The sequence below is a fragment of the Cnephaeus nilssonii genome (assembly GCF_951640355.1).
Source record: "Cnephaeus nilssonii genome assembly, chromosome: 1".
Taxonomy (NCBI): Eukaryota; Metazoa; Chordata; class Mammalia; order Chiroptera; family Vespertilionidae; genus Cnephaeus; species Cnephaeus nilssonii.
In genome coordinates this window covers 72,052,546-72,066,587 of record NC_137072.1, presented here as the reverse complement: position 1 = coordinate 72,066,587, position 14,042 = coordinate 72,052,546, and the positions used below count along the sequence as shown (strand labels likewise).

Here is a 14,042-nt window from a genome sequence, read left to right as displayed (position 1 = left end):
AGCTCTCACACTCCAGGCACCGCAGCACCGATCCTCCGAGCTCAGCCCCATGGCCCGCACCGCCACCGCCGCTGCTGCACCCCGCGCTCCCCGGTTCCTCCGGGCCGCGCTCCTGCTCCTGCTCCTGGCCGCCGCCTGCCGGCAAGCTGCAGGTGAGACTCGAGCCCTGGGAGCCCAAGGAGGAGAAGGGGGGTGGCGGGGGGGGGGGGGGGTGGCGGGGGGGCGCCCATTGGGAGCATCCCACTAACCGAGCCTGTGGTCCCTGCAGCGGCGCCCAAGGTCACTGAACTGCGCTGCCAGTGCTTGCAGATCTTCGAGGGAATTCACCCCAAGATCATCCAGAGTGTGCAGGTGACGTCCCCAGGACCCCACTGCGACCAAACAGAAGTCATGTAAGTTCACCACGCTCTGCTGCTGCCACCATCCTTGTCACCTCCACTGTCCAGATGCCCCCACCCTGGCCCTAGCCCGCCCTCCTGTCTCACGTGGGTTCTCCCTTCTGTCTGCAGAGCCACTCTCAAGAATGGACAGAAAGTTTGTCTCAACCCCGCATCCCCCCTGGTTAAGAAAATACTGGACAGGCTGTTAAACAAGTGAGTTATCTGACTAGAGTCATTCGTGACAGATATTGGCATCTGCCTCCTGAAAACTATATCAGGGAAGCCCAGGGTTAGCTGAAGGAGTGAAGAGTCATTGTTTCACAATTAGATTTGCCATTTGGGTAATTAATCTGCTCTGGTCCAGGAGGATATTTCCGGTGTTCTCCATCCCCATTTCCCTCTCCACCCCCATTCAGAGGAAGGTGGGTAAAGCACCCTTCATTAGAATTCTCACTGGTGTCCGGCAGTTATGCTAAAAAGCTTCCCACCTGTTAAACGCCCCCGCCCCCCAATTCTTTCTGAGCTTCAAGCCTGAAAAGCAGAATCCTTGTTTCTCTGCATCACAGGCCCCAAATCTTAGTTAGTGGTGATGAACAGGGACTTTGCAGTGACCCTGTATTGAGTACAAATCTGGGTTTGACCACCTATTAGCCATATACCTCAAGGAAAATGCTTTAGCTTCTCTAGACTCAGTAAAACAGGGAAAACTAGTAGCTACTACCTGGGTTGCTGGACTCAAGTGAGGCCCAGTGTGACAGATGATCCCATGTCACTCCCCTTGGCACTCACCTACCCAAGAGGTTCTGGCTGTTCGAAGTCAACAATTCACCTTTTTAGGAATAATTCCTTACTTAGGAATGCAGAGGTGGTGGTAAGGACCCCAGACAGCACCACCCCTGCTTCCTGAATAAGAGCATCCAAGCGCCTAGAGGTCTCAGCCACACAGTCTAGAAGCAGGCACTTGGTGCAGGTCAGGAAAACTAGATTCAGAAGAACTTTGGAATCTAGAGGGCAGGAGGAGAGTGTTGTGCAGCTGGTTTTCCTGGGCAGCTACTAAGGACACCTTTTTTCTCATTATAGGGGCAGCTCCAACTGACCAGAGGAAGCGGATTGGTGGCTCTACCTGAAGCAGGCCCTGCCCTACAGAAATCAAAGAGGAAAAAGAGGAATCATCAGCCCCCAAAGTCACCTTGATTGGACTTAATATGCTTGAGCATCTCTTAGGGGAGTTATTCTACTTATTTATTTATTTATTGGTTGTTTTCAAATATTCTATGTTAATATTTTACATGTGAAATCGTTAAGGATGTCATTGGCTCTACTTGGGCATTGTGCTGTTATTTTTATTGTTTATATTATGGCAAACCCAGGTTCATACCATTCTGATTCTTATTCAATTTGAAGGTAAAATGTTTGCAAATATTCTCTAGTCATTAAAGTAATATTTCTGAGGAGCCCACAGCAATGTCAGCTGCTATGATAGAGGATGGGGGATCCAAGCAATAGTAAGGGTAGGGGAATGTATGTATGCATCTATTTTTGTACGTGTTTAAAAGAATGTCAGTTGTTATTTATTGGAACAATTTCACAGTATGTGGTCAGCATTTCTAATGTTGAAGCTTTAAGAACTGAATATCCCTTGGACATTTCATGTCTTTTGTGTAAGGCATAATGCCTTGTTTAGTGTCAATTATGCAAAGTTTGTGTCTTAAGACAAAGAGATTTAAGTACTTATTGATGGTTTTGCAAAAAAAAAAAAAAAGAACATGAAAATAAAATATGTCAAAATAAATGGTGCTTGTTTTATTTTCTGGAAAAAAAGCAACTATCTTTACTGGATAATCTGATAATTTACATCAATGTTTCTCAACATCCCCCTCTCCCCCTTGGGTATTCAATTGGCTACACATATAAATCAAACTATAGGTTATGCTTAACTTCATCTAGTGATAGCTGTCACTCCCCTTGGCTCTCAGCTACCCAAGGATGTGGTTTCCCAACTGTGGACCAACCTCTCCCCTCTTAGTGTAAGAATCATATGTTTTTTATTGATTTGAGAGAGAGAGAGAGAGAGAGAGAGAGAGAGAGAGAGAGAAGCATTAATGACCTGACTAGGGACCAGGGACTGAACTCCCAACCTGGGTATGTGCCTGGACCAGGAATCTAACCAGCAACCCTTCAGTGCACAGGAGGACATTCAGCCAACTGATTCACATTCAGCAGGGCTACTGCTATGTTGTTGTTCTTTTTTTAATAAGGAGCTCCTTGATACCTGCTCAAGTTTACCTTCTCCTTAAAAGGATTTACATTTTAATAGTTATCTTAACAAGGACTCCCATTGCATTGTTTTTGATGAATGGGTTTTCAAATGATTATTGACAGTTTAATGAAGCTGGCTGTGAAATGGTGGTAAAGCGGATTTTTTTGTTTTTTTTCAAAACTGAAATAATTTGATTCATCAGTGGAAGCAGAAAAAGTGAATGGCTGAATACTTCACCTAGGAAAAGATCTAATTAATAGTTGGGTTAGAATTTTTTTAAATTTGTTTTATTGATTTTTAGAGAGAGAGGAAGGGAGAGGGATAGAGAGATGGAAATATCACTGACTGGGAATCAAACTGGTGACCTCTTGGTTTCTGGGTCAGTGTTCAACTTGCTGAGTTATACCGGCCAGGTGGATTCAATTTCTTTTCTTGAGGAGTTAATACATTTTATATTTTAAAAATCTTTATTGTTGAAAGTAGTATATATGTCCCCCATTTTTCCCTATTGACCCCTTCTAGCCTGCCCCCTCTCCCTACCCCAGGCCTTCACTACCCTATTGTCTGTGTCCACAGGATAAGCATATTTGCATACATGTTCTTTGGTTGATCTCATCCCTCCCACCCACCTACCCCTCACATTCCCTTTAAGATTCCACAATCTGTTCCATGCTTCTATGTCTCTGGGTCTATTTTGTTTAACAGTTTATTTTGTTCATTAGACTCCACATGAGTGAGATCATGTTACTTGTCTTTCTCTGACTGGCTTATTTTGCTTAGCATAACACTCTCCAGGTTATTTATAAGGAAGTACCAGTGAGTTTCATGTTTGTTCCAATCCTTTATACCAATTTATCAAGTAGCATGGTTTTAAGATTTGAGTGCATTAGTTCCTACTTTTCCTACTGCAATTTCTATGGAACCTGATGGATTGCTTGACTTGAGAAAGTCTTCTGGAATTTGGTATTCAGTAATGCCCCAGGTTGACAGCAGCACTCCAGGTTTCTAAGACAAACAAAATTGGTATATCAAGGGAGTGAAGATCCCTATAATCTAAAAGAAACCACACTCCAAACCTTAAAAGCAGGAATACTTGTGGATGTGTCGGGTGTGTGCTTGTCTTTAATTCAGGACTTGTTCAGTAAATTCTGAGACCTGTGGTAAAAGCCTTTAGCAGAAGCAAGAAGCAGCCTGAATAATTGAGGTCAAGTTCTGGCTTGCCCCAAGTAGGTGGGTAAATATGGGCTTTTATGCTAAGTAGCAATGAGGCAGAATTTTTAAACTGGAACCTGGAATCTTTGTCCGCCAGAGTTGAAGAATAAATCCATGGACAGAAAGTGGTATAGCAAAGGTGGAAATTTATTAAAGAACAAGTACAGACTCCCACGTGGGGAGGGGGAAAGGGTCCCACTGGGTTCCCTTTCCCTATGGCTTATAAAGGTTGCCGACCATTGTGCCTTGATATCCCCTCTGATTGGTCACTATTCCCTTGGACTGGTTACTATAGTAACTCCTGGGCTCAAAGGTCAAACCTCAAATGGGACATGTGAGGTTCTCCCCCCTCCTTCCCCATTGTTTTCCTATTCCCTTTGGGCTTTCTTCTCCTCCTTCTGGATGAAGGGCTTGCTTCCCTTTATTTTGTAAATATAGACCTTTTGCTATTCCCAGCCCCTCATTCTATGGAAATGTACCTGTTGCAGCTTTTCAGCTCCCCTATTCTATGGAAATACACCTTCTGCTGCTCTGCAGCTCTGTGCTTCCTCCATGGTCCCCTTAATTTCTAAAATTTCCTAAAACCTGTCTTTTTCACCCCTAAAAATTCCTTTTTTAGTAAGAAACAACCTCTGTGATCTTTCTTTGCACTTAAAAGAGTTAAAAATAATTATCTATCTATCTATATATATATATAAAGAGCCAGTGTCCGTAACATCCAAATGACCAAAGGCTTGACTGAATGCCAGGCTGTGCGCAGCATGCCCAGCGGGCTGAACTGCTGACCTCTCAGAGAGAGAGAGAGGTGGGGACTTACAGCAGGGACTTGCGTGAGGCTGCCTCCTGGCACTCTGCATCCCTCCCTGACTGACCACTGTGACTCCAAGACAGCGAGGGCCTCCTCCAGGCCACAGCCCCAGGTCCCTCACCCCCACCCCAGGCCCGAGAGTATGGTGCCAGGCAGGGGATGCAGCATGAGGGGCCAGCATGGCATAACAGGGCTGTGTTTACACAGCCAAGTTCCCCACTTCCACCCTGACCCACGCATCCCTCCACCCTCCCCTCGGTGGCCCAGCTCCTGCCTATGTGCTTGCTGGGCAGGCCTGACTGCACCAGGGAGTGAGCCATGGCGATCGGGACAGACACTTCCTGGGACGGGATGGCCGGGCTGTGGCAATTCATGAGGGTGATGAGGCCCTTGGGGCACGCGCAGCCCTAAGGTGGTGGTAGAGGGGGGAGGGCTGGCCGGCCAAGCCAAGTATGGCTTCGGTGGGGCCAGCAGGAGCCCGAGGCCACCCAGCCTCCACAGGTCCCAGGCCAGACGGTGGCTAGGTGCCGAGTGGTGTATCCATTCACGGTGCCCAGGGGTGGCCACAAGCTGCTGTGACCCTGCCCCACGCTTCAGGGAGAGGGAGGAGGCTGGCGGCCACTGGCGCCCTAAGCTGCACCGCCTGCGCTGCCGCCTCCCAGACTGGCCGGGTCCAGAGCTGGCAGCTGCTCCTGCCCCCCAGTGGTGGAACAGGGAGGAGGGCGCTGGGTGCAGGTAGGGGACCTCAGCCGGGATCCTCCCGGAGTGGGGAAGGGGCCTGACCTGGGCCTGGTGGGGAGCTTAGGAAGTCTGGATGAGCAGGTGCTGGTTCATGCCAACTCTTACTCTGCCATCTTCCTCCTCCAAGCTAGCCGCCCTGCCCCACCTGCCCGGGGAATGGGCTATGGGCTCTGAGCGCAGACTGTTGACCTGGAGACCTCGAGCATTACTTCCCAGTGGGGCCCGGGCAGGGGCCGGTGAAGAACTACCAGGGCAGAGCTGCTTCGGTGTCTCGGTGAAGTTTGCAACAGACCCAAGAAGAAAACCGAGAGGGCAAAGGCCAGGAGGCATGAATTCCCAGCGCTTTAGTCACTTGAAAACAGCCCCGCTTGGAATGTGAGGTGGCTCTATGTTCAGCTGAGAAGTGAGGGGGCTGAACCCCACCGTCACTGGGCTCCTGTTGGTCTGAGGCCTGAGCATCCACCGCGACAAGGAAAAAATGGAGGGAGGGGGCCAGAGGAAGGGAGGACAATTGAAGGAAACCGTGTCTAGATTATCCCCAGCCCTCTCTCTCTTTCTGCTGCCTACAAAAGCCTCAGGCCCAGCCTCAGGTCTCTCTCCACCTTTTAGTCCCCTATTCTCCAACCACAGAGGAAAGAAATAAGGAAGGAGTCCATGCTGCCTTCAGTAAGTATCTATATACCTGATTGGCCAGTTGCCTCCTGCAGAGGGAGGCCAGACTGCGGCTGTCAGTAGGACATCCTGTGAGGGCTCCTGGACTGTGAGAGGGGGCAGGCCGGGCTGAGGGAGCCCCCCCACCCCCCTGTGCATGAATTTTTGTGCACTGGGCCACTAGTCCTATCTAATAAAAGGGTAATATGCAAATTAACCATCACTCCGTGACAAAATGGCGGCGCCCATGGCCACAAGATGGCGGCGCCCAGTCCTCTTAGCCCCGAGCCCCAGCAGAGTCCCCAAGTCTGCCCAGCAGTGGCAGTCCAGGGTGTCTAGCTGGGAGGCGCCCGCACCCCACACAGAAATCCCTGTCCAGTGGTGGCAGTCTGGGGTGTCCGGCTGGTCGCCCCCGAGCCGCCCGCAATCCAGGGTGAAGCGGGCCTCAGGGCTAGGGGCCGGGGTGTCAGGCCGGCAGCGACCCGCCCCCCGAGCCGTGCATGATCAGGGGCGAAGCAGGCCATGGGGTTTGGGGCCGGGGTGTCAGGCCGGCAGTGCAGTGCACCCCCAATGCGTGATCTTCAGGCCAGGGAAGGCACCCACCGGGCTATCCGCAGCCAGGCTGAGATGGCAGCCTGGGCAGGGGTCTCAGCCTGGCTGGGCTGAGGTGGCAGCCTTGGGCTGGGGTCTCAGCCTGGCCAGGGCCCGAACCCCTCCAGCGGTGGCAGCCTGGGGTCTCAACCACTGAGTCACACCAGCCAGGCAGATATGGAGGAATCTTAAATGTTTCTTTTTTTATAATATATATTTTATTGATTTTTTACAGAGAGGAAGGGAAAGGGATAGAGAGCCAGAAACATCTATGAGAAAGAAACATCGATCAACTGCCTCCTGCAAACTCCTGACTGGGTATGTGCCCCCAACCAAGGTACATGCCCTTGACCAGAATCGAACTTAGGACCCTTGAATCTGCAGGCCAATGCTCCATCCACTGAGCCAAACCAGTTAGGACTGTCCAATATGCTAAAGAAAAAGCCCTATCTTATAAAGAGGGAATATGCAAGGGAGGGCATTTGGGAGTGACCGGGGTGTCAGGGGAGGGCAGTTAGGCATCAATCAGGCTGGCAGGGGAGTGGTTAGGGGGTGATCAGGCTGGCAGGCAGAGCAGTTAGGGGCAATCAGGAAAGCAGGCAGGCGAGTAGTTGGGAACCAGCAGTCCTAGATTGTGAAAGGGATGTCTGACTGCCTGTTTAGGCCTGATCCCATGGACCGGGCCTAAACAGGCAGTCAGACATCCTCCAAAGGGTCCCAGATTGGAGAGGGTGCAGGTTGGGCTGAGAGACACCCCTCCTCCCCCGTGCACGAATTTCGTGCACCAGGCCTCTAGTCCTATATAATAAAAGGCCAGTGACCATAACGGCATAAAAACCAGAACGACCAATCGACCAGTGGTTATGAGGTGCATTGACCACCTCTCAGTCCCTCCCCCATCCCGCAGGCTCCGATCGCTGGATGGCCAACAGGAAACCACAGGGAACTGGGGTGGGTGGTGGTGGGGTGGGACTGGGGACTGGCAAGTGGGTGGAAGGCAGACCTCTTGGTCCCTCCCCCCAGCCCACAGGCTCCAATAGATCGACAGATGATGAACAGGGAACAGGGGTGGGTGTCGGTGGTGGGTCAGGGGAGGACTGGGGACTAGCAAACAGGCAGAAGATGGCCCTGATTGCAGGCTAGGCCTAGGTACCCTACCCACGCATGATTTCATGCACTGAGCCTCTAGTCTCTTTATAATGCTAATGTTATTAACTTAGTTATAAATGAGATGAAAAGGAAGAAAATTTGTGAACTGTACAGAAGTAAATAAACGGAAACCATTCTAGAAGCTCCATAAATGCCATTCATTCCCTCGCCCCAAGTCAAAGGACATTGGAAAATATTTACAGGTAGGATCCCAAGGGCTCACACCTAAGATCAATTCCTGCATCCAAACATTGTCTTGTTCTTTCTGGACTGTCCACTTAACTCTTATCAATATGCAACATGGAGCATAAAACAGAAAGATGTTTCTGTTTATATGGTGGTTAAAGACATAGGTTTCAAAGAACCAAATAAACTTTAGAGTAAATTCCAGCCCTATTACTTGTTGACTGTGTGATCTTGGGCAAGTTTCCTTTACCCTCTATAGAATGAAGATAATAGCAGAATACACTTTCTGAAGTTGTTGCAGAGATGGCTCCAGAAATCTGCCATTGGTCCTCAGGCCAACTCCATGAACATTGTCTTAGTCCCATATCTGGTGGGATATGTAGTGTAGTTTTCACATCAAATTTCCCTGAGACTTTTCAAGTACAAAGCAATCTTTCATTGAGAGTATTGTGGCAGGAAATGGGACAAAAGGGTGTATGAGCCAGTGTCATGGGTGAAGTAAGTAAAGAATCCTACATGACACATCCTAACTTTGGAGGTCAACAGCAGGAAAGAGCAAAGGCAACAATGACTGAGGCTTCCTGAGCAGTGTAACCAAAGGACTAGAGCCAGAAAGAAGGCAATATGGCTGTCCCTAGTCTGCCCTCGAGAGCTCTTCTTTGTGAGTTCTACCGAATGTCCTTTCAGGACTCCCAGAAGTAACTGGAGAGACACTGGGGGAGGCAGAGATGGTAGACTTGCAGTTGCATAATGGGGACCATCCAGAGTGACAGATGACACTGTCTCTCTTGTTTCTGACTACCCAGACAAATAATAACAGAGAGGGCTAGTCCTGTCTTCACCATTAATGCCCCACTCCATATCCCTTCTGCATACCAATTAGTTGCAATGGGCAACATACCTTCCTGCTGACAGCTTCTCAACTCAGTCTCCTCTATCCTTCTGATTCTTTTCTTGGGGGCTCTCTTCATTTGAGCATGGGAAAGGGGAAATGGCAGCGAGAGTTTGCTCAACTTGCAAGCAGGATGGCCAGTGATTTTATGCCTTCAAAGGAAACCCTCACTGAAGGCAGGAGTTAGTGGATGAATATTCTATGTTTCAGTCCCCCTTGGTTGAACAGTTTTAGAAATTACACTATATATCTATTTCTATATCAGTGTCTATATCTAAATCTATATCAATCTATAGCTATATCTATAACTATATTATATATCTATACCATATATTTATATTACCTATGTCTATGTCTATATCTATATATCTAATATCATTATATCTACATCTACATCTATATCACATATTTATATTTATATCTATATATAGATGTATATGAAATCTATATCATCTATCGATACATTTTCTACTTCTCTATTATGTTTACATTATCCTTTAAACCCTTGAACATATTTATAATAGCTATTTAAAAATTCTTGTCTACTAATTCTATCATGCTGTCATTTCTGAGTCTATTTCTATTGACTAATTTTTCTCCTCTGGTTATGGATCATACTTTTCTACTTCTTGGCATGTGTAGTAATTTTTTATTGGTGTAGGAAATTTTGAATTTTGTGTTGATGAGTGTCTAGATTTTTTTTTCTGCTTTTAGAGTCTTGATTTCTGTTCTGACAGGCAATTAAATTACTAGAGCATCAACTTGATATTTCTGAGGCTGTTTTTAAGCTTTGTCAGGGTGGTCTAGAGAGATTTCTTTGACCTAGAGCTGAACTACTAAGACAAATTATTTCTATGTTTCTACCAAATGCCCTGAGTGCTCACAAGGTCTCTCCACTCTAACAATCTCTCTATCCCACATGAGGCCTGAGAATTGCTCAGATTCACTCTATGTATGTGTGACTTTGTATTGATCAAAGAGATTCAACGGAAACTGGACGTAGATTCTGGAGCTCTATTTGCCTTTCTGCCACTATTCCATATCGTCTAGTCACATGGAGTATCCATACCACTTTTACCACATCTTATAGACCAAAGCAAGTTATAAGGTTAGCACAGAGTCGAGGGATTTGGGAAATAGATTCCACAACTTGAAGTGAGAAGCTGCTAAGTATTTGTGGATATTAATCTGTCTGGGATATTCAATTTCCTCATCTATAAGATAGAAACATTCCTTGTAAAGTTTCCAGATATCATACAAAAAGTTCATAGAGTTGTGTTGACACAAGCAGAACTCAATAAATGATCATTACTATTATCACATTACATTGTATCTCTGTTAGTGTAGATAAATATTTTGAAGAATGAAACATAAGGTTACAATGAAAAATAAAAAATAATCTAGTCATTTGCATGTTTGTATACATCTCAGGTTTGTGTGAAAATTCAACTAATAAAATAAATTGTCTATAAAACCTTAGAAGTTGACAATCTGAGCATTTTAAATAATCTAGATCTAATTGTAAATTAATTATCCTCCAGATCTAGCATAGATTTTAGTAGGTCTAGAATCAAAGACCTACATTTGATAAGGAAAATCTGATCATTTATCACCACCTGTTTAACAAACTTCTTAATAACTCTCACGATGTCCTAAGCCTGTCTTTAAAGTTTTAAAATACAAAAGTATTTTGAATCTTTCAACATTTGGTTATTATACCTTTGTACAAGTATATTTCCTTATTAACATCACTAGAGGCCCAGTGCATGAAATTCGTGCACTGGGGGGGCGGGGTCCCTCAGCCCAGATTGTGCCCTCTCGCAGTCCATAACCCCTCACTCCTTACTGCTCAGCTCACTGTTCCTTAGCACTGCCTCAGAGGCAGGAGAGGCTCCTGCCACTGCCACTGCGCTTACCAGCTGTGAGCCTGGCTTCTGCTGAGCGGTGTTCCCCCTGTGGGAGCACACTGACCACCAGGGAGCAGCTCTTGCATTGAGCGTCTGCTCCCTGGTGGTCAGTGTGCATCATAGCAAACGGTCATTCTGGTCGTTCTGCCTAATGGTCACTTAGGCTTTTATTTTATAGATAATATCTACATATGTAGATAACACAGCATTTTATGACCTCTACTTGGTACAGAAGAAAAATGAGACTCAGAGAAATTAAGGTTATATCTGAATAGTGTTTCTAACTTATTTTCAGCTTTTTGGTTTGAATAAAGGCCAAGATCTAATCAGTCAATTGAATGTTGTCAAGTTATTCAAATTTATCTCATTTTGAGATTGCAATAACTTTCCCCTTCCTGGACTTGCCAATACCCTTGCTTTAGTTTGTCCGCTATAACAAATGACCATGGTCTGGGTGGCTTATAAAAAACATAAATTTATTTCTCCTAGTTTTAGAGGATAAAAGTTTGAGATCATGGTGACAACATCACAGATTAGTCCTTGTGTCATCACATGACAGAAGGGTCTAGAGAGCTCTGTGGGATCTCTCTTTTATTTAAATTTATATTTATGTTGAACATATTACAGATGTCCCCTTTTATTTTCCCATTGATCCCCTCTACTCCACACCCCCCAGGAGTCTCTTTTGTAAAGGGAACTAATCCCATGTTTGTGGCCTCCATCCTCAAGACTTAATCACCTCCCAAAGCTCCACCCCACCAACACCATCACTTTGGGGGTTAGGATTCCAAAATGTGAATTTTGGGGAGACATAAACATTCAGACCATAGCAACTCTTCACAAAGCTGTGCCTCTCTGTGCATTTCTGTCTGGAAGGTTTGTTAGCCTTTTATTATGATGAGTTTTCCTTCATCTTTAATAACTCCAATGTTATCTCCTCTGTGATGTTTTCCCTCCCTCCTCTTCTAGCCAAGTCTTCCCTCTTCTTCCTCAGGGTGTCTCAGGTACATATCTAGTATAGCACAGATTATCTTTTAGTTTAATTTGCTTACATGTCTGTTTCTCCAAACAGTCAGTGAACTTCTCAAGAGCAGAAACTCAATTTTTATTCACAAATACCTAGTGTCCAGCAATAGCTCTGGAAGGTAATAGATGCTCAATGAGAATTGGCAAAATTATCTTATTATTTAGGCTAGGTTTACCTTTTTACTATATCGGTCCTTCAGTAATTACTGTTTCTTCAGTTAAATGCTGTTATGGGTTGAAGTATGTCCTAATTTCATCAAGTTCATCAAGTTAAGTCCTAACCCCCAGTACCTCATTTGGAGATAGGTTCTTTCAGAAGTAACCAAATGAAAATAAGGTCATTTGGTTGGGCCCTAATCCAACATGACTGGTGTTCTTATACAAAGGGAAAATTCGGAGACAGACACATTCACAAGGAGAACATCATGTGAAGATGAAGATAACCATCTATCAGCCAAGGAGAGAGGCTTCAAGCAAATCCATTACTTACAGACGTAAGAATTAACCTTGCCAATACCTTGATTTTGGACTTCTACCCTTCAGAATTGTGAGGCAAAACTTTCTGTTTTTAAGCCACCCAGTCTCTGGTACTTTGCTATGGCAGCCCTAGGAAACTAATATAAATACTTTAGTGTTTGATTTGTTAATGCAAAAAAAAAATGTGGTCAGTATGGAATAATTAAGGTCACCTATAAATCTTAAGGAAAAAAATTGAAGCTCATAGTTCCCGATTAGATAATTTAGTTTCAAACTCATTGAAACTGCTTCCTTCAAATCAAAAGTAAACTGTTCTTAGGAGAACAAGGGTTACTGTAGTTTGAACTTCAGTTTCTTTGTAAGTTATCCATACTGTAAGTATAGTTAGAGCTTGGCCGATTCTATTATAACCTTGAGTAGGATTATGCAAATAAGCATAGAAGACATAAGCAAATACTTGCTGAACAAAAAAGCATCTTAATTTCCTACTTTGTGCAAATATAACCTTTGAAAAGAGATGTAGACAGTTTTGTGATTCCATTCTGTAAATCACCATTAACTGCAATTGGAACTGAACCTTTGTAATAACAGTTTCACCACCCTCAGGAATAATAGGTTCACTTTTCTGTTCAACAAATTCACCTCAGCCTGTCCCAAACCCCAAATTAAACAAAACCTGAAAAACAAATCCAGCTTCCTTTTTGGCTCATAGAGATGAACATGCTCTTTTCACTCTTCAATGGGCAGAAAGAATGCAAGAACAACAAAAAATTCTCAGAGTACATAAAAGAGGGCTGTAGTGTTGATTTCACCATTCAGACAGGGATCAAGGTCAAGCACAGGCATGGCTGCTGAGAGCTCATGGGCAGTCATACTTCTGGCTGTTCTTGTCCTGGCTATCTTTGGTAAGCCAACCATGCCTTTGTCTTTTCCTTCTAGGCACTAGAAAATTTCAAAAAAAAAAAAAAAAAAAAAGATTCCCAATCTAATGAGATTGTATTTAGCATTAGGCAAAATGTAGAAACTGAAATTAACATCTAAGCAAACATATATTTAGATTGCAGTGTCAAAAATTATTAAATTAATTTTTAAAAATCTGTTTAACTTCCTAGAAATATCTGACTGTAATGGACTATAATTTTCTTATTGGAGATTACAGCAAGAACATTACTGCAGATAGGTTTAGGGTGTTTATTTTAATGATGGTAGGCAGATATAAATCATTGTCTTCAACTGATAGAATTCACACAAAATCTGTATATTTACATCTTTTCATAAAAGGAAATTGACTTTACCATTAAATAAATTCTTATTGACCATATACATTTTTAAGCAATAAATTATTGATCTAGTGTTTGAGATCAGTTTCTCAAACATAGTAAATGCTCAATAAATGCTCACTGGTCAACAGAAGAGCAGATGATTAGATTTGTGTGATTACCTCTCTAAATATTTCTATCAGTACTTATTCTGTGTTGAGTATCCTGCTGCACTGATTTCAAATTTCAGATAAAGAATTAAGCATCATGGTTGTCTTCGTTCTGACTCAGGCTTTTGCTATTCTTTTCTCTTATAGCTGATCCCTGTCAGAGCCAAGAGTTGCAATGTCAGTGTATCCAGGTACATTCTGACTTTATTTCTCCCAAATTTATTACAAATGTTCAGTTGATACCTGAAGGTGCCTACTGCAGCAGAAAAGAGTTTATGTAACTAGTGAAGATATGGGGGAGAACGGAAGCCTCTAACATTGGAATTTTCTTTT

At 44.5% G+C, this 14,042-nt stretch overlaps 1 protein-coding gene across 1 annotated transcript; it reads left to right on the top strand.

Annotated features, from left to right (window-relative positions):
• LOC307104504 (growth-regulated protein homolog gamma-like) lies at positions 1–2,012 on the top strand. The gene is made up of 4 exons (XM_079779394.1): positions 1–152; positions 269–392; positions 510–593; positions 1,461–2,012. Exons 1-4 carry the CDS (start codon positions 50–52, stop codon positions 1,474–1,476), a joined length of 327 nt encoding a protein of 108 aa, XP_079635520.1. The 5' UTR covers positions 1–49; the 3' UTR covers positions 1,477–2,012.
• The last annotated feature ends 12,030 nt before the right edge of the window (positions 2,013–14,042 follow it).